The sequence below is a fragment of the Ceratotherium simum genome, chromosome 15 (assembly GCF_057802395.1).
Source record: "Ceratotherium simum simum isolate JZ-2026a chromosome 15, ASM5780239v1, whole genome shotgun sequence".
Classification (NCBI taxonomy): domain Eukaryota; kingdom Metazoa; phylum Chordata; class Mammalia; order Perissodactyla; family Rhinocerotidae; genus Ceratotherium; species Ceratotherium simum.
The window spans coordinates 25,998,819-26,019,545 of NC_141914.1; the positions used below are offsets into that span (position 1 = coordinate 25,998,819).

General features: G+C 42.8%; 1 protein-coding gene across 1 annotated transcript; it reads right to left on the reverse strand.

The window, feature by feature from the left end:
- Positions 1–949: 949 nt before the first annotated feature.
- LOC147915142 (uncharacterized) lies at positions 950–10,194 on the reverse strand. The gene is made up of 3 exons (XM_087440151.1): positions 10,052–10,194; positions 4,119–5,327; positions 950–1,128 (listed from the first exon to the last, which is right to left on the reverse strand). The coding sequence occupies exons 1-3, from the start codon at positions 10,101–10,103 to the stop codon at positions 950–952; spliced, it is 1,440 nt and encodes a 479-aa protein (XP_087296277.1). The 5' UTR covers positions 10,104–10,194.
- Positions 10,195–20,727: the final 10,533 nt, after the last annotated feature.

Here is a 20,727-nt window from a genome sequence, read left to right on the forward strand (position 1 = left end):
CGGATCCCGGGTGCGCATCGAGGCACCACTTCTCCGTCCATCCTGAGGCCGAGTCCCACATACAGCAACTAGAAGGATGTGCAGCTATGACATACAACTATCTACTGGGGATTTGGGGGGAAAAAATAAAATAAATAAAATCTTTAAAAAAATAAAAAAATAAAAGGAAAAATAAAAGCCTGCAATGAACTTCTTCATGCACAAACCATTCTATATTTGGGGTCACTTACTTAGAGTGGATCCCCAGAAATGAGCTTATTAGTGCTAAAATTATGAACATCCTTTTGGCTTTTGGCATATCTCTAAGCCCTGTGGCCAATGCATTCATTTCCTACACAATTGTTCTGCTCTGGCAAGGGAGGCTAGCTCTCATTCACGAAACAGATAAAAATGTATAACTCAGGAAACAGCCTTGGACCTTCATGGAACCCAGTTGATCTAACCAAAAAAAGTGTTATGCCAAGGGTGTGTCGATTGCTCCTAAAGTCTATTTCTAGAGCTGAGAGGCTCTTGAGTCTCTGAAAATGGGGTTTGCTGTTATGGAGCAAGCAAGTCCTATGACAGAGAACTGAACCAGAGTCAGAAGACCAGGCCCCAGGCTTGTCTGACCATGTGGTCTCAGGCATGTCCCCCTCTTCTGCGTCAGTGTCCCATGTACCACACTACTTTGTATTTATGCAGTCTTTGTACTTTTTCAGGGGCTTCAACACCTGTGATTCTCATTTTATCCCCAAGGCACTGTTTCCTTGCACAGGTAAAGTGAAGGACACATCCACTCCCAGACCTTCAAGACTAGCTCACAGATCTGGCTTGATCCATGTCCTCTCCCACTAGCTTCCACTGAGACAAAGGCAGGAGACTTCTCTCCGTTTTCCTGGCCTTTGTTGCCTCCAAATTTTCCTCTACCTCTAGTATTCTGGAGGCTCTTTTTGCCATTTCTTTAAATTTTCTATTCCACTTTAGGTATGAGATGCAGCTCTGCACAGTTCATCCTTTGTAACTCACCTTTATTGCATGTGGAAGACTTATAGTAATACCCGTCCAAACACAGGCAAAAATATGTGCTATTCAGACTAACACACACAGAACCACCGCTACAGGGATCCCCCTGGCAAGGACTGCTGGGACCTGAGATGGAGAAGAAAGAGATTAAAATCCACAGAACAGCAACAAATAGCACCTGGAAACATACTTTTAAATCTTCATGCCTCCCTCCTGGGCACTTTCTATTCCTCAGTTATGTTATTCCACAGTATACACGCTTAGAAGAGCTAAAAACAAATTCATATTTTCTTATGCCTCTAGGGAGTTTGTTGCTGAAATTCTGGAACCAAGTGTCAACAGTAAAGGTCAGAGGTTGTTGGCAAGCATCTGCTCAGAGAGAGAGACAGCAGTCCTAATTCCAGGGAGGCAGGAATCTTTGGACTTCAAGGACCCTCCAGAACCTTGATGTCTGGTCCTCTAACACTAGGTAGGTCTCCCCAAGATCATTTTAGAGAAAGAATCATATTTTTTAGGAAGGTGTGAATAACTGTCTTATAGGGAGGAATAGGCAAGAAGCTCCAACAAGAAACTAGATGTTATATTCTGGGTAGCAGACATGGTATACAGATCCACGAAGAAAGGAAAGGGGTGTTAGGAAGAGAATGTGGATTAACTCAGTGGAAATTCTAAGAGGAAATGATGAGGGGACACTCCACTATCTGCCTCTCTGAGTCGATGACTTGAATAAATGGTGAGAATATTATTGCAATGGTTTCTACACCACTGGCCGGGCCTCCAGACCAGGCAGGGTGCAGCATCTTTCCTGTCTCCAGAGATCTGATGGAACCCAAGGAGGAAAGTTAGGTCAATGGCCAAATGGTGATCTTGACTGGCCATTTTCTTCATCTCTGTCAAATGAAATGCTTCTGAGCTTTGATTTCAGAATAAACCAAGTGTATGACAACCTTCAAGGCTGTCTGAATTCTTATGAACCTATAGGTAGAAATCAATTTTTTTAAAAAAGGTACAATGTGTATAACATGCTCTCTTTTGTGATTAAAAAAAGGAGGAATACACACAAACACACAAATATGTATGCTTGTATTTGCAGATTATCTCTGGAGGGAAGACATAAGAAACTGGCCATAGAACTTGCCTCTGGGGAAAGACACTTGCCTCTGGGGTCTGGGTCCCAGGGACTTAGGATGGGAGGGAGATTTAGTTTTTATCACATATGCTTTTGCCCTTTTTAAGCTTCTTATTCCATAACTATGGATCTAATTTACTTTTATTAAAAAATAAACTAGTGCTGGTGAGGATGTGGAGCTACAGGAGCTCTCCTTCATTGCTGGTGGGAATGCAGAATGGTACAGCCACTTTGGAAGACAGTTTGGCTGTTTCTCGCAAAACTAAACATACTCTGACCATATGATCCAGCAAATGTACTCCTTGGTATTTGCCCAAAGGAACTGAAAACTCACATCCTGCTCATGAATGGTTATAGCAGCTTTATTCACAATTGCCAAAACTTGGAAGCAATCAAGAAGTCCTTCAGTAGGTGAGTGGATAAATAAACTGTGGTACATCCAGATAATGAAATATTATTTAGAGCTAAAAAGAAATGAGCTATCAAGCCATGAAAAGACATGGAGGAACCTTAAATGCATATTACTAAGTGAAAGAAGCCAATCTGAAAAGGCTACAGACTGTATGATTCCAACTACATGACATTCTGGAAAAGGCAAAACTATGGCCACAGTAAAAAGATCCGTGTTTGCCAGGGGTTGAGGGGAGAGAAGGATGAATAGGGGGAGCACAGAAGATTTTTATGGCAGTGAAAACACTCTATGTGATACCATAATGATGGATACATGTCATTATACATTTGTGAAAACTCATAGAATACACAAGACCAACAGTGAACCCTAATGTAAACTGTGGACTTTGGGTGATTATCATGTGTCAGTGTAGGTTCATCAGTTGTAACAAATGTACCCTCTGATGAGCGATGCTGATAATGCGGGAGGCTATGCATGTGTAGGGGCAGGGAGTATACGGGAAATCTCTGTACCTTCCTCTCAATTTTGCTCAATGGCAGACCTCCACTTGCTCTACGACCTTGGACAAGTTGCTGCCCTCACTGGGCCTCCGTTTCCCTATCTGAGAATGACAGGGTTTATCTAGATACTTCAAGCCTAGGGTTGAGGATTTTTTTAGACCAGGGGTTGGCAAACTATGAATTATGAGCCAAATCTGGCCATCTTCTGTTTTTTGTAAATAAAGTTTATTGGTATACAGCCAGGCTTGTTCATTTACATAATGACTATGGCTGCTTTCATATTAAAGATGGCAGAGTGGAGTAGTTGCAACAGAGACCCTATTGTGGCCCACAAAACCTAAAATATTTACTAGTTTGCCTTTACTGATAAAGTTTGCCAACCCCTGTTCTAGACCAGGTTCTGGGAAATGAGGCAAGTGGTTTCTGTTTCAATAACTTTGGCTTGAGGTTGATTGTCATCTTAGACAGTATCCCCAAACATCTGTCCTTTGGACAATGACCCCTGTCATGTCTAGGGCTGTTTGAGCACTGCTGTTGTTTGGCTTTTTATCCCTCAGGTTCAAATTCCATAAATTGGCTCAAATTCCAAATTGCGATCAGCCACCATTGCAGTGTCATATTTTTTAAGAACATTTGATAAGGAGTCAGAGTAGAACTGACTCCTTCCTTAGGTGGCCCATGGAGCTGGACCAGTGGAGCTGGAGAGTCAGTGTGTATTTGGACCTGGCCTTCTCAAAGTCGCTGAAACTATTTCCAAAAATCTCCTAGGGAGAGGGAAACTGGAGAAGTAGCTTTCATAAAATCGAAGTTCATAAAAATATTCCACATCTAGCAAATAGCTTGGGTAGGAAGGGTGGGAAGGAAAGAACAGGATGGAACTGTGGGTAATCTTTCAGGGTCTCTGCCATCACCATTAGCCTTTGTGACTCAGATTTTTTCATTTCAGGGATTCATATGCAAGGAAACCTGGGCTTTCTTTATACCCACTTCCCTACCCCAGCAGAGCACACTTACCTCCCATCCTCTACTATGGTCTGACTCCTCAGTGAGGAGTCCTTGAGGGAATTGCTCTTACCTGTGGTACTAGGTTTTGGGGTGCTGTTCTCTGATGAAGTGATGCTGCTGAAAGTCACTGAAGCAATAGTCTTTGAGGAAACACCTTCCGTGACTGTGCTCGTGGATGATCCATTGTTACTTAGTGTTAGAGAAGAAACAGTTGTGGTTGAGCCACCACTTGAAGAGGAAATGGTGGGAGTGGTAAGTGTAGTTACTATGTTTGTGTTTGGGGTGGATTCACTTTCTTTAGATGTGACAGTGGTAGTTGGAACTGGACTTGATGTGTTTATAGAAGAAGCAGTTACTGATACTGTAGTAGGTGTGGTCGTTGTGGTAACAGTCGCAGTTTCTGGGGTGGGGCTGGTTGAGCTAGCTGTGGTTGAGGAGGCACTAGACGGACTAGTTGCAGTTTCTGGGGTGGGGCTGGTTGAGCTAGCTGTGGTTGAGGAGGCACTAGACGGACTAGTTGCAGTTTCTGGGGTGGGGCTGGTTGAGCTAGCTGTGGTTGAGGAGGCACTAGACGGACTAGTTGCAGTTTCTGGGGTGGGGCTGGTTGAGCTAGCTGTGGTTGAGGAGGCACTAGACGGACTAGTTGCAGTTTCTGGGGTGGGGCTGGTTGAGCTAGCTGTGGTTGAGGAGGCACTAGACGGACTAGTTGCAGTTTCTGGGGTGGGGCTGGTTGAGCTAGCTGTGGTTGAGGAGGCACTAGACGGACTAGTTGCAGTTTCTGGGGTGGGGCTGGTTGAGCTAGCTGTGGTTGAGGAGGCACTAGACGGACTAGTTGCAGTTTCTGGGGTGGGGCTGGTTGAGCTAGCTGTGGTTGAGGAGGCACTAGACGGACTAGTTGCAGTTTCTGGGGTGGGGCTGGTTGAGCTAGCTGTGGTTGAGGAGGCACTAGACGGACTAGTTGCAGTTTCTGGGGTGGGGCTGGTTGAGCTAGCTGTGGTTGAGGAGGCACTAGACGGACTAGTTGCAGTTTCTGGGGTGGGGCTGGTTGAGCTAGCTGTGGTTGAGGAGGCACTAGACGGACTAGTTGCAGTTTCTGGGGTGGGGCTGGTTGAGCTAGCTGTGGTTGAGGAGGCACTAGACGGACTAGTTGCAGTTTCTGGGGTGGGGCTGGTTGAGCTAGCTGTGGTTGATGAGGCACTAGACGGACTAGTTGCAGTTTCTGAGGTGGAGCTAGTTGAGCTAGCTGTGATTGAGGTACTAGACAGGCTTTGCCCGATGGCTGGAAGAACAAAAATACCAAGTTTCAGAAGACAGAACATTGAATATATAACGGCAGTTGCTATTATTTAATACTAATTAGTACCCAATCCATTCTTCTCTGAAAAATAAATATAATTGACCACATTAAAAATGAAAATACATGACGACTTCTAAACACACACACAAAAAACCCCACAATAAATAAAACTAAAAATAAACAGACAAAACTGGAAAAATGTTATTGAAAAATAAGATACAGAGTTAATATGTATTAAGATGAAAACCAAGAAGTAATATCATTTATGCCTATAGTTGTAGAACTGTCAATCGGTGTTGAACACTCCTGAGTAGTCCCCAGGAGGACTATTGAAAATGCCACTAGGTGGCGGTGTTACTATCTGGAAGAGGCTTCCTTTTGTCTTTTTGTGAAGGCAAGTGTCTCAATTTCCCATTACATGGCATTTTAGCTGTTGATAGATATGAGGGAGGGAAGGAAAGGGTTGTGTTTAAAGAATGATAAAATAAATATACCTCATTAAGTGTGTATTAAAATTCTTCCCCAAATTTTTTCTAGCAATGTTTATCCATCAACAATTCTAGACACATGAACTTTTTAAAGAGTTAGATGAATAGAGATGATCTTTGCCCTAAGGACTATGGTGATCGTCCAAGTTGCCTTTTTTTTTTTAACCCTTAGGAACCCCTGGACACATGGGGTAGTAAACTCTTAGTGATCCAGTGATCAGTTTTCTAGAACACTTGTCTCTAAGAACTCTGACATTGACAATTGGTTAAAAAACATAATTATGAAAAAGAAAAGTTTTAGTGAGGAAGCAATTCCTAAACCCTGGGATAAAGAAAACTGCTGAAGCTGTTCCCTGACTCCCCCAGGTGTCTGTGAGCCCCTGGGGGCAGAATCCGGCTCTTCACCTGGAACAGGGCCCGGCTTAGATAGTCATTCCGAAGTGTTGAAGAGATGAGCAACTTCTCTTCCAGGGGCAAGAAAATAGCCCACCAGCTGGCCATCTGACTGCTGCTGCTCCTGTGATGGCTACTGTTCTCATTTCTCGAGGGCTTGCCCTGTGCCTGACAGGACCTGTGACATGGATGTGAGTGTCCACGTTGGAGAGAAGAGCCCACCAACACTCAGAGGAACTAAGGGATTTGCCCAGACACAAAGCCAGGTCTGCATATTGCCAATGTCTTACCTCTGACTTGGTTAGAGAGTTGTGGAAAAAGCCATCATTTAATGAAAAAGACAAGAAATATCAGAGGAGGAAACAGAAAGAAATAGAGAAAAACCGGGGATTAGAATGAGAACAGTGGGCATGGAAGCCACCTCTGGGGTGTCCTCTATCATTGGAGAAGCAGTGAGAGTGGCCTGGGACTGACCCTGACCATGGAAAACTAAACAGAAGAAAAGGGCTTGGCAGGTTGTGGGTGCAAACAGCCCTGACTCCACCCGGCCTTGAATTTCACGCTTCAGAAATGTTCGTTCTCTGCTGATGCCAAATAACCAACATGTTTCTGCAGATGTGCACAAAGCTCTTTGGGACCTATTAAGAGGTTTTCTGCACGTCTTTGAGATTATGACAAGAAGTTTTAGATTTAGTGCTTTTTTACTTCAGTTTCAAATTTCTGTTTGCTAGGGAGATTGCATTCAAGAACGCTCAATTAGTTTTAATAAATGAGACACATTCATCACTGTGAATAGCTACAATACGAATTTTTTTAAAAACCTAAAATATAGATATGTGTGTATGTATATGTGTGAATTTTATGGTTGTACAGATTTCAGGAAGCTGATAACCGAGGCTTACATTTCTGGTAATAATATCCAAGAGGAATTGTAAAAAAATCTATTGTGTTCAACCTATAGTTACAGAAATATATTAAGGCATCAGCATAGTAAAAGATAGCTTTAATCTTTTTATTTCCCCAAGTCTTGGAGCTTCTGAACAATACAAGGAGCTTGGAGCTTCTGAACAATACAAGCACAATGTCCATGAGGGTACAAACCATAGGCTTAAATGGGAAAAAAAATGAGCCCTGACTTGGCCACTTCCTGGAGAACGCCCCATACCCACCCACCCCTGTCCAGGGAACACCTGTTGTTGCTCTATTCAAAGCTAGCTGGAGGTTACGAGAAAATGCCCTTCTTCAAGATTTGAATTCTTTGATATTATGAAATGTGCGTTCCCAAACGCAGAATAAACCAGCCCTAATCTTGCAGAGAAAGCAAAAACAACCTGCAAAGTTTTGCCTGTTAAAGGGACTTGAGTGTCACCCACACATATTTTTTTAGTCAATGCTTACGAAGGGGTTATTGCATTCAAGGTGCCGGGGAAGACATCAAGGGGGGCGGGGTGTGTGTGTAGAGGTTACGAATCCGCTTCCTGCCCTTGGTTTCTAGGACTCTGAGTTGGAACTCATTTTTGAAATAGTAATTTCTCATGCACACCTGCAAAATCCTTACATTCTATAGAAAAAGAAACTATTTCTTTTACAAAAACCTTAATGAGCACCAACTAGTCAATAGTAGTATATCTGGGGGTGGTTGCTAGGATGGGGGTAGGTGGGTGTGAGGGCAGATGTCTCTATGTTTGAATTTGTTACAGTGGGTCTGCCTTACTTGGATAGCAAACAGAGAAGAGAAAATCAAAGCCAAAGTTTAAAAATTGGATGAAAATGTGGATATGACAAAAAGTGGCCAGGGTAACCCTTAATTCATCTCAGCTGCCTCTTCTGTGTCTACAGTTCTTTGCTCCCTCGCATGACCAAACGTCCTCCAATGCAGGGTCGAATGAGGGTCCCAGCAGTTTCCACAAAAAGGCCTCCTTCCTATTTCCTGTTGGAGGAGGTGAGGGGAGGGCACAGGGAGGGAGGGCAGCTGATTTTGTTCTGCCTTTTGTGGTAGAAGTGACCTTTCTGTTCCCATCTCAGGGCGCCTGCCTTCTCTCCTCTGAGAACTTCCCCAATCCCATCCACTGCTCGGGCCAGTGGTGTATTCTCTTTGGCCCCCAGATGTCATTGGGCCCTCATGCAGTGCAGGGACGTGGTTTAATCCCTGTTTCTGGCATCAAGAGCCTTTTGGCCCCTTACACATGGGAATTAACGTTTACCTCTGGGCAAATCCCTTAATCCCTCTGAGTGTTGGTGGGCTCTTCTCTCAAATGCGGACCCTGACGTCTATGTCACAGGTCCTCTTGGGCACAGGACAAGCCCTTGAGAAATGAGAATAGTAGCCATCACAGGAGCAGCAGCAGTCAGACGGCCAGCTGGTGGGCTATTTTCTTGCCCCTGGAAGAGAAGTTGCTTATGCTTTCAACACTTCAGTTTTCTTCCAAAGAAAAGGCCTTTGGCTCTTTTTCATTTCTTGTCCACTGCCTGCCACACATCCGCATCAGGAAGGCAATACCTGACTGCAGAATGATGGTTGAGTACCAGGTAGATGCTGACAGCGAAGACGCAGCGGTGGTCTTCTCTGCTTGGGAAATCTCAGCTTGCTGGTGGAGAGTTCAATGCCACCTGCCTTGCCAGCTCCTGGCTCGCTCTCTGTTTCTATCCCTAACTCAGCTTCAATCCTCTCTCTAGCAACTCGGTCACTAAGGAAACTTGGTCTCAAGCATCTATTGAGCCCTACTATGTGCCAGGCAGCATCTCCTGCACGTCATATACTGTCAGCGTCCCTCACTCCGTCACTCTCAGCATAGGGATTTCCCCTCAGTTATTACAGGGGGAGACACTGAATTTCGGAGACACCCCCAGCTAATAAGTGGTGTCAGGTATTTGAATTACTGCCTACCTCACTCCAAAGCACGTGCTCTGCTTGCTATAGTTTGCCCTGCCCCTTGGGTTCCCGGATTTCTAGCCATCTTCACATCCCCTCCCAGCCAAAATTTCCTCTATTTTGTGGCAGTCAAGCCTTCTTTCATGGTGGCTCCTGAAAGTCACACAACCCTTGCCCCATCCTGCTTGGACCTGAAAGCTTGGCCATGACATCTGCCCCCATGGTTGATCGGGGAGATCTGGCCTGTCCTGTCTCTCATATGAAGACAGTCTTTCCAACATTCCTCTATTAGGAGCTTCAAACCAGCTCTCAAAAAAATAAAATCCTGATGCTGCCCATTCCAGTTTCTCTAAAATGGGTCCAATTTCTGTTCTTCACATTTCTGCCTGATCAAACACTTTATTCCTTTCCGCGAGCAGCCTCTAGATTTCCATTCATGAACCCCCACCTCTCAGATACACAGACAACCTTCTCACTCACACGCACGCCAGATAACCTTTCTTAACTCAGAAGAGGAAGTCCATTTCTGAAGTCCATTCAACATTACAATTATTCCTTTTGGTCTAGTACCCTCAAATTCAAGTACATTTGTGAAAGGAGGGCTTCTCTGTGGCCAGCTCCCTGTGCTTATCATGGGAAGAGATCCAGAAGGCTGCTGTAGAGTGCTGGGCTGTGGGAACCTACTAAGTTGTTCTTGTCTGGCCTCGGGAACTCTCAAGGACAAATCTATGGTTTGCTGACCTCCAAATCTTAGTCCAGAGGCCTCGTTACTACTGCTCTATCCTCCTTCATCACAGACTCAAATGCCTTGTATCTTTGAGTTGGAGAGGAAACTTCATCCACAAAACCCTCCACCTGTTGGGCTGTGGTAATTGCTAGCTTGAGCCTGCTGACTCTATCTCAAAGACAACAAATGAGATTAAAAGAATGAAAAATTTTTAAATATTCCTTACCTGAGGTTACAAAAAGGAGGATGAGAAGAGTGAGGTGAGCAGAGGCTTTCATTTTAGATGTTCTTGCTAGGTGCTCCGAGGAGGAAATGATGGTCCCCCAAGTATCTTTAGTTTTAACTCTCTTTCAGGTACAAAGTCCAGTCAGTAACTGACGTCAAACCAGCGAAAGGCAATTATTAGTTAGGGTTTGGTCATATACCATAGATCTCTTCTGACCTTTTGAGATAAAAAAGGTGAATCTTGCCCTATGGATTATTTTTCTGTCTCATAGTCCAAAATTACTCGAGACAGTCCAAACAACCTTGGGAGGTTGGGAAGAGGGTAGTTAATCTCCTTATATGCCAAACGTCCCCAAGCCACCACCTTTTAGAAGGTCATTGTTCCTTTAAACACCCAATAATATAGTCTGTGCTCCACCCACCCCATCTGAATGCGGGAAATCCGGTTTCACCCAGCTGTAGTGCCGAGAGTCCCTGAGGAGGACCTACCTGTGTCCCCAGGCTATTTGTTGCTTAGCTTTTATCCGTTGCTTAGCTTTCTCTGTGGACCACCACTCTGGCCCTCTCTGAGGGTCACTTCTTTGTAATCATGTCCCTAAGCTTCCATGGCTCTCCACATATCACTCTACTGGACACAGCCCCCCATGAATGCCCTCAGACACAGTTAACATCAAATTATAGCATTCACCTCACTTCACCAAAGGCTTATGGGTGACAGGTCAAGGAGGGGGAAATACAGTGCAGAAAAGGGAAATACTTAAAACAGATGACTTAGCTCCTCACTCCTGGTTGCTCACTGGCCTCGTCCCCCAGTCCCAGGTCCTCTCCTCACCTCTGTTCTTCAGCCCTGACTCTCACCACGTTTCAGGAACAGCTTTATCACTTGGACGAGGATGTTCTCAATCCAGTCCTCCCTCCTTAAAATCCAGGACCCCAACTACCCCTGTGTCTAACCCCAGCCACGGCAGTGAAACCAATAACACCTTGTGAAGATTAGCCAGGGTTTTAACTCTGACTCAGTGTAAACAAATATTTTTATATTACTACACAGCAGATCAGTTCCTTATTGTCCCCAAAGTCTCCATTCAGGAATAGGATTTGGGGTTTGCTCTTAAATAGCTGAGAGTCCCATTTAAATATTTTTCCCAAGCAAAGACACCTCTCAGGCCCATATGTTTTGCTGTTATTCTCAGCTTGAGTGATTCCTGGCACCAGGAGTTAAACAAAGGCCTGTTTTTAATTCTTTTCTCTTTTGTTTTTAGACTCACTTTATTGAGGTAGGTATAATTTACATCAACAAATGAATCTATTTAAAGAGTAAAACTCGATGAGTTTTGATAGATGTATATACAATGGAAACCACCATTACAATCAAGATACAGAACATTTCCCTCGCACCCAAAAGTTTCCTCTTGGCCCTTTGCAGTCCATTCCTCCCTCCACCCCCAACCCCAGGCAACTACTGATCTGCTTTCTGTCACTAGAGATTAGTTTGCTTTTTCTAGAATTGTATATAAATGGAGTCATACAGTATGTACTATTTTATGTCTGGCTTTTCCCCCTCAACACAATGATTTTGAAATTCATCCATATGACTGTCTTAGTTTGTTCTTTCTTCCTTCCTTTCTTCCTCTTACAACTTTATTGAGGTATAATTTATGTATAGTAAGCTGCACTATTTAAAGTTTTGACACGTGCGTACACCCATGAAGCTATCACCATCATCAAGATATCAAACATTCTCGTAACCCCCAAAAGTTTTCTTGTGTCCATCCTTCTCCACACCCCCAGTCGGAGGTAACCACTGATTTGCTTTTTGTCACTATAGATTAGTTTGCATTTTCTAGAATTGTATATAAATGGAGTCATACAGATGTACTGAGTTTTGGGGTCTTTTTAATTTTTTTATCTGGTTTCTTTCACTCAGCATAATTATTTTGAGATTCATCCATGTTGTTGTGTGTACTAATAGTTTGTTTTCTTTTATTTCTGAATAGTGTTCCATTGTATGGATATGCTGGATATACCATGGTTTTTTGTCTACTCATCTGTTGATGGACATTTGGGTTGTTTCCAGTTTTTGACTATTACAAATAAAGGTGTTATGAGTATTTGTGCACAAGTCTTTGTGTGGACATATGCTTTCGTGTCCCTTGGGTAAATACTTGGGTGTAGAATGGTTACATCACATGGCAGGTTATATGTTTAACTTTTAACAAACCATCAAACTGTTTTTGAAAGTTGTACCATTTTACATTCCCGTCAACAATATAACAGTTCCAGTTGCCACCCATCCTTGCCAACACCTTGTTATTATCAGCCTTTGTTACATTAACTGTTTAAAGGGCATGTAGTGGTATCTCACTTTGGTTTTAATTTGCATCTCGTGATGACAAATGATACTTAGTATCTTTTCATGTGCTTATTAGCCACTCATATCTTTTCTTTTGTAAAATATTTGTTCAAAGCATTTGCTCATTTTTTAGTTGAGTTGTTTTGTCTTCTTACTTTTGATTTGTAAGAGTTCTTTATATATGTGCTGCAAATATGTTCTCTCTTTCTGGCGTTTTTACATGTACATACATACTAAGTCCACTTTATAAAAGGCTAACCAGGAATCTAGGAAAAATGAAAAAGTGTCCTGAGGTCACATAATTAGCTGAAGGGTCTCAAATGCGGGGTCTCATATCCTGTCTCCTAAACCGAGAAGAGCCCACTGCTCTGTCTTGTCTTGGGTTTAAGATCTTAAGGGAGTAGTACTCGCAGAGCTCTATTGCCACAGTCTGCTAACACCATCATATGACAACAGTGTCAATATTTACCGTGGTTTTCTACACCAGTTCTCTGGTGAGCATACAAGGAAGAGTGACCAGGAAGGGTTGGAGGCCTGTGAGGCACCTGCATTCCTGACTCTTCCCTGGCCTTATCCGGAAAACCATGAGTAACAGGAAGGTCAGGCAGTGCTGAAAGTATGAATCAGCAATAATCCTTTCTTAGGCCCCTTTTAACCCAATCCACACCAGACTGCAATGTTCCAGGATTAGAGAGACAATGTACACAGACCTCCTTCTTAGGGGAGATGCTTCTTCCTCATTGCTGATGTTTCCTTCCATGTGGAGGGAGCTCGATGAGGCCACGTTCCGGGCTTCTCACACGCCTTTATTCCCTCTGTCCTAAGTGAGGTGTCGTGAGTTATTTCAGAAGAACAAATACTGGGAATACTGACCTCAGATCCTGCCTTTTCCCTTCTGTGAAAGAACCTGGATATTCAGGACGGTTGTACCTGGAAGCTTAAGGATTCGGTATTAGGAAGCCCTAAGCTGCATTCTCCAAAATAAGCTCCTTATTAAAAGTGATATTTTGTCTCTGTCTGCCAGATTCTTTGTCTTATTTCTCACACAATTCAAAACTTGGGCAAGGAAAAGAGGTGATATTTATTAGCATAACACCAGCTATATTCTAGATATTTATCTGCAAGTGAAGAATACAGATTCCATTTTCTCATAGAAACAAATGTTATGTGTATGTGACTCTGTCACAGAGCCAGCTAAAAAGAGCTAAGTTTACCCATAATTACCTGGTCACCCTGGAACTATTCTTCAGGGGGATCTTATCAATGATTCCATTGGCTATGAAGAGGAACAGGACACGCTTATTAATCTAAAACTATATCTGACTATTTACACATAAGGTAAACAGAAGAGAGTTATGTCAAAGTCATTTAGGATTAGAATTTGATCTGTCAAGAGATCCTTTTTAAGTGCTTTGATTCTGCAACACAGTGGTACCATGATAAGGCTCTAAGGCTCTGGAGGATCATTAGAAACCTAAAATTTCTATCAGAATTAAATAACTAGACCCACAGAAATATTTCTGTCCATAGAATCAAATGTTGCAAGAAATTTTAACTGTCCTTTCCTGCTTCTCACTAATTCTAATCTCTTGATGAGTATAGTCTTCCCAGGTTCACTAATACTAATTATCAATATCATATTTGGATAACAAATGAAGTTGATCAGTTATTTTCCTCTTTAATTCAATAAACCATTCCCAGAGAAATGGCTTGTGGGAAAGTAATATTCTCAACTCAAATGTTTAATTGACGGTGCTTTGACAGAACCGTTTCCAATCCTGGCATTCATATCTACTGAAATTAACTTTTCAGCTAATGGATACTTTACGAGAATAAAGTTCAGGTGGCTGTTCAATTGATATCACATACTTGAGGCACCTCTGTACATCTATCAGGCACTGAAGATGAAGCTGTGAACAAGATGGTGAAGGTCTACTCTCCTGGAGCTTACAGAGGCTGAGGGGTGGGCAGAAAAAAATAATTAAATAAAATAATTTCAGAGAGTGATAGACGCTATGAGGAACATAAAACACAACGGGATAGTGACTTATGGGGTGGAAGGTGCTTCTTTAAATCTGCAGCAGAATCTTCTCATGGGAGTTAATCTTGGAACTGAGATTTGATATTAAAAAGGAGCCTGCCATTCAAACGTTGGAGGACATTCAAGGCAGAGGGGACAGTAAGCCCAAGTTTGGTGTGTTTGAGAGCACCATGATTTAGGAAGAGATCGGCGGGTGGTGATGTTAAAGAGGCATACTGTGGCCTGATCTCACAGAGGGCGTGGATTTTATTCTAAGCGCAACAACAGGAAGTCACAGGAATATTTAACCAGGAATGACAGGAGAGGTCTTCTTGGTAGTCTTATCCAAAGGAGCTGCTCTACCCACTGACTATCCATCCCCAGTTCATTTCCTCCACAGCCTTCATCACAATATGAAATTACTTTGTCTCTTTCTTGGTTCAGTTGCCTGTTGCTCATCTTCCATGAGAGCTTCCCCACCTTGTTCACTCTTCTGTCCCCAACACCCAGAAGAGCTGGCATATAGCCCTTGCTCAGTAAATATTTATGGAATAAAAGAAGGAATGGACGAATGCCATCCAGTTTGGTCTATGTGCAGGGAGCAGGGAATGCAAAGTAAATAAGACATAGTTCTGGGTCTTCAGACTCACAGTGCATTTGGATAATTTATTTTCTAAAAGTAGTTTGTCATAATCAAATTATTCACAAAAGAGAAACTAAAAATTAGTAAAGAAATGTGGGAAAAACACTCAACTTTTTCCTCATTTAAAGACATGCTAGGGGGCAGGCCAGGTGGTGTAGTGGTTAAGTTCATGCACTCTGCTTCGGCGGCCCAGGGTTCACGGATTCAGATCCCACGTGCGGACCTACAGACCGCTCATCAAGCCAAACAAAGACAACATAATATGCTTACAAATGTTACATCTCCTTCCAAAGGCAATTAAGCAAGAGGTATTACGAGCCATAAAAAATGTTCTTACCTTCTGACCGAGAAATGCACTTTTGGGACTTTATCATAAGGAAATATTTTCAAATGAAGGGAAAATCGTATATACAAAAATATTTGCTGCACTGTTACATATAGTATCAAAAATTAAAAACAACTTTAAATATCCAACAACAGAGGATTAAATATGCTGACTATCCTTGATGAAAGATATGACTGCATCACACAAGGTGAAGACTAGGTGTAGCAATAAGGGAAAGGGCTTATTCTACTGTGATGTGTGTGAAAAAGGCAGGATTCTCACTATATATCTAATTATGTAGAAAATGTGCCTCTATGAAGATCAGCCCTAGAAGGAAACGTGGACAAATTAGTGTGGTTTGATTTGTTGGGAGACAGTACTGTGGTGGAGCTCTCTTGAGATTTTCTCTTCTCATACACAAATGATGTAAAGGGCTCAGGAAGGTTCAAATGCCAACACACGGACTTTTAACCACTGGAGATGTGTTCCAAAACACCTTGGCGTTCAAAAGGGGCAAGCATTGGCTTTTGGAGTCTTGGCTTGTAAAACTCCACAGTCGCTTATCTATTCACCCCACTGAGTTTCACAGCCCTAAAAAAAGTATTTTTCAGGCCGGCCTGGTGGCTTAGCGGTTAAGTGCGCGCGCTCCGCTACTGGCGGCCCGGGTTCGGATCCCTGGCACGCACTGACGCACCGCTTGTCCGGCCATGCTGAGGCCGCGTCCCACATACAGCAACTAGAAGGATGTGCAACTATAACATACAACTGTCTACTGGAGCTTTGGGGAAGAAAAAAAAAGGAGGAGGATTGGCCATAGATGTTAGCTCAGAGCCGGTCTTCCTCAGCAAAAAGAGGAGGATTAGCACGGATATTAGCTCAGGGCTGATCTCCCTCACAAAAAAAAAAAAAAAAAAAAAAGGTATATTTCATCATAGGAGACTTTGCGGGTTTATTAATTCCATTTTATTATCTTCTGGACTTAAGCTCTTAGAGAAGTTATATGGAGGGACTTACCCCAAGGAGTAGTTGGCTTTTCACCCACTTCCTCCTCTGCTCCCTGAGTGGGATTATGGGGAGGTTTTACTAAGGTCAGAAAGCTCCCTCTTGGCGGCCACAGACTGTATTCAGGTTTCTTCATAGAGGAAGTGAGTGGCTCTAGAGATTATAACACTGCTGTCAGGGATGCCAGCGCTGGGCCTGAGCTTGTTGCTCTTTGAGAGGAAAATTGCCAACAACAGATGGGAGTAGATTTGCTCCTGTTTGGGGTTTGCATTTGTTTCTGGTTTGCCCTGTCAGCCTTCCCCAGTCCAGTTATTCCTAAAGCGAGAGAGGATGTAACGAGGGCACTGGCTCTCACAGAGTGTTCCCCGGACCAGCAGCACCAGCATGACTTGGGAACTGTTTAGAAATGCACATCTCAATCCCCAGCCCAGACCTACTGAAAGAATCAGCCATCTGTGTTTTAACAAGACTCCAGGTAACTCTGATGCATGCTCAGGTGTGAGAGCTACTGCGCTTACGGCACACAAGATGATTTTAAATGGTCCACGGACACCGCATTAGAGAACATTGATTCACTTAGAAGGGGAAAGCAATTGCCTTTTCAAATTTATTTTGGTCATTCTGATTACACCAGGAGAAAATCTCATTTACTACTAGTCTATCTTGAACTGTTCTCTGATACTTGTGTATTGCCCCTACAAGAAAGAGAGAGCAGGCCTCTGGCACAGATCCTTTGGCAATCAAAGACATCCACCTAGAATCCGATAACATTTTATTTTTATTGTATTTATTTTATGATGACTGTCTGTTTATGGTGTAGGGGATCATAATTGGCCACTCCAAAATGTGTCTCTTTGGCTTGAGGATTGTTTCGGGCTGGTTACTTTTAAAGACTGCAGACATGGGAGAAGCTCTGAAAAGTAAAATTTACCCTTTGTAAGAGACATTTACATTTTAAGGGAAATCTCCATCTGTAAATGTATCTCCCTCTCTACCAGGAAAAAGGAGAGATGACCTTATCTCTAGAAACTCTTATCAATGCGGAAGGTGAGGACTTAAATCTGCATAATAACCTACTCTTGTTTCCTGTGCTTTTCTGGTAATCTCCCGTAACTAATTTCCCCCACCCCCAACGTCTTCCTTTGTCTTTAGCTGAAGACGGTATTTAAGATGAGAGCCTCCACCGTTTGGCGAGTTACCCAGTTTTTCCTGGGTCTCTCCCGTGTACACATTATAAAGCTTTGTTTGATTTTCTCCTGTTATTCTGTCTCATATCAATTTAATTCGTACCCCAACCAGAAGGACCAAGAGGGAGAGGGAGAGGATATGTCTTCCTCCCCTACAATGGCAGAGGAAACTAGTTTTTTATTTGAGGTGATGATGGAAAGTTTATTTTAAAAGTAAATTTATTTAGGTCTTAAAAAAACAAGTCAATTTCAAGAAAAATATGGAAGAAAGAGTAGAGACAATATGCAGTTTGTCAGAAATCCTGAGGGTGGTACAAAACTGACTGAAGTTTGGAAACACTACTGGGACATATAGTTGAGTGGATGTTGAGGAAGAGGGCCTGTAAAAGCATGGGGGTGGGGGAAGCAAACAGGTAAGTTAACTAAAAAAGAAATATAAAACATCAACATGAAAAATGTCACATCACACTAGTAAAAGAGAAAATTGAACCAAGGCTGAGCTGGAGCTGAACTCTGAGTTATTTTCTGATTGACATTCAGATAAGAGCCTGTTCCTGGGAAGTTGTTGCCCATCCTCCATTTAACTGGACATTCAAGGCTTACAGAAGTCTCTGTAAATCACAGGGATGGAGGGTGGGAGGTGGGAGGTGGGGCTGGGCAGTGGAGTCTACAGAACTTCTCTCTAGAAGTGATCTTGTCCTAGCTCCTGCTGAGTCAAAACACCTTGTAATAATCTGCCCTGTAAGGATTTGCAGTTCTTTGAAAAATATTTTCATGTCTCCCAATAACACCTTCTTAGAGGGTAGTATAAACGTGTGGATTTGTGACTTGAAAAACTAATTACCAGTGGGGCACAATCTCTGGGATCCTTTTCTCCTCTGGGCAAAACTTAAGTTTTAGGGAAATACCCTGATGCTCTCGCAGGACTGGCCTGCCGGGGTGGTGTCCCCACGTGGACCCAGCATGGAGTGGTGAGGAAGGTGTTTTTCCCCAATACCTCATCCCAGAGAATTAAAAGTGAGCTGGACATCACTTTATAGTCACGAGAATGGCTATTAGAAAAAAGACAGATAGGGCCGGCCCTGTGGCTTGGTGGTTAAGTGCGCGCGCTGCGATGCTGGTGGCCCGGGTTCGGATCCCGGGTGTGCATTGAGGCACCACTTCTCCGTTCATCCTGAGGCCGAGTCCCACATACAGCAACTAGAAGGATGTGCAGCTACGACACACAACTATCCACTGGGGCTTTGGGGGGAAAAAAAAAATCTTAAAAAAAAAAAAAAAGAAAAAAGACAGATAATTGCAAATGTTGGTGAGGATGTGGAGAAATCAGAAGCCTCATACACTGCTGGTATGCTGCAGCCACTTTGGAAAATAGTCTGGCAAGTCCTCAAAAAGTTAGACACAGAGTTACTATTTGACCCAGCAATTCCACTGCTAGGTATATTCCTAAGAGAAATAAAAATATGTCCACATAAAAACTTGTACTTGAACGTTCATTAATCATAATAGCCAAAAGGTAGAAATGATGCCGGCCCTGATATCAGTTCCCCTACATTAAACCCAGCATATATGGGGTTAAAACCAAAAGCACTCATCCCCTTTCCCTGCATCTCTAAGTTACATTCATATGTAAATATCGGTTTTTTAAACCTTTGTGTCGGTGAACTTCACAAGGCAAATAGAAGTTACAAATTGATAAAAGCCCAGGTGGCCTCACACTGGGCTTACACTGATGTTGTGGCTAGTTATGGGTCCTTTGAAGTTTTATTACAGGGAAACTGATATCCAGAGAATATCAAGAAGCTGAAGCTTCCCAGACCCCCACTCCTTGGCTTCCTGGTGCCAGAATCCACCACCCATCATTGAGGCAGACAACCAAGGACACCCACCTGTGGATTCCCTTATCTGCCCATCCTCCTCCCTGCAAGCAGCCTCACAAGGCCAAATGCAGGCTGGTGGGAAGGCGCCAACCAGCAAGGCCACAGGCTCCACTCCCTACAAGCAGCCACATTCCTTGCAACCTTTACAACCCCTTGCCTCCCATCTTCTGGGGAGACCAGACGAATTTGAGGGCTCACTCCTGTCTCTCAGCTGATGTCACCCGAAATAAAAACCCTTTCTTTGCCATAAGCCTGGCGTTTCAGCTTTATTTGGCCCCTCTTGTGTGGCGGGTAAAGAACCTGTGTATGTGTCCAGGAACAGAAAGAATCCAAGTCCATTAACTGATGGATGGACAAACAAAATGTGGTATATCCATACAGTGGAATACTATTCCTCCATAAAAAGGAATGATGTACTGATACATGCTACAACGTGGAAGAAGCTTGAAAATATTACGCCACATGAGACAAGCCAGTGACGAAAGATGGTTCCATTTGTATTTAATGCCCAGAATAGGCAATCTATAGGCAGAAAGTGGATTAACTGTTGCCTAGGGCTAGGGGGAGTGGGGAGGATTGGGAGATGATGGCTAAGAAGTATGAGTTTCTTTCAAGGACAATGGAAATATTCTAAAATTGGTTGTGGTGATGCGTTGAATTTAAATTAGTGAATTGTATGGCATGTGAATTATATCTCAATAAAACTGCTACCAAGGGAAAAAAAGAACAATAACAAAAAGTGAGCTGGGACGGATTAGGTGGAAACCTCTCCAAGGCAATTTTAGAGAGGACTGTTTTAAAGGAAATTTTTATTCACCAGAGGCTTCCCTCTGCCTACACATAACCTTTTGTAACGACCACAACTCTGTATAGTTCAAAAGAGCTATAGAAATATCATTGTTAATATTAATAACAACCTACACTTAAAAAGCACCTACCATGTGCCTCCATTCTACACACTTTACACTTATTAATTCAAAACTATGAAGTAGATTTACTATCATAATACCCATATTATAGCTAGGAACCTGAAGCACATAGGACTATGGCTTAGATCAGGGTCTGCAAACCTTTTCTAGAAAGGGCCAGAGCATAAATTGTTTAGGCTTTGTGGGCCAAGAGGCAAAATCGAGGATATTACGTAGACATTTAAATAACAAGAGAGAAAACAAATTTCCAAAAAATTTTTATTGATGAAGTTTAAAATATAACAACAATTGAGCAAAATTTTTGGTAATACTGGTTTACCAATAGGATGAAATTATTT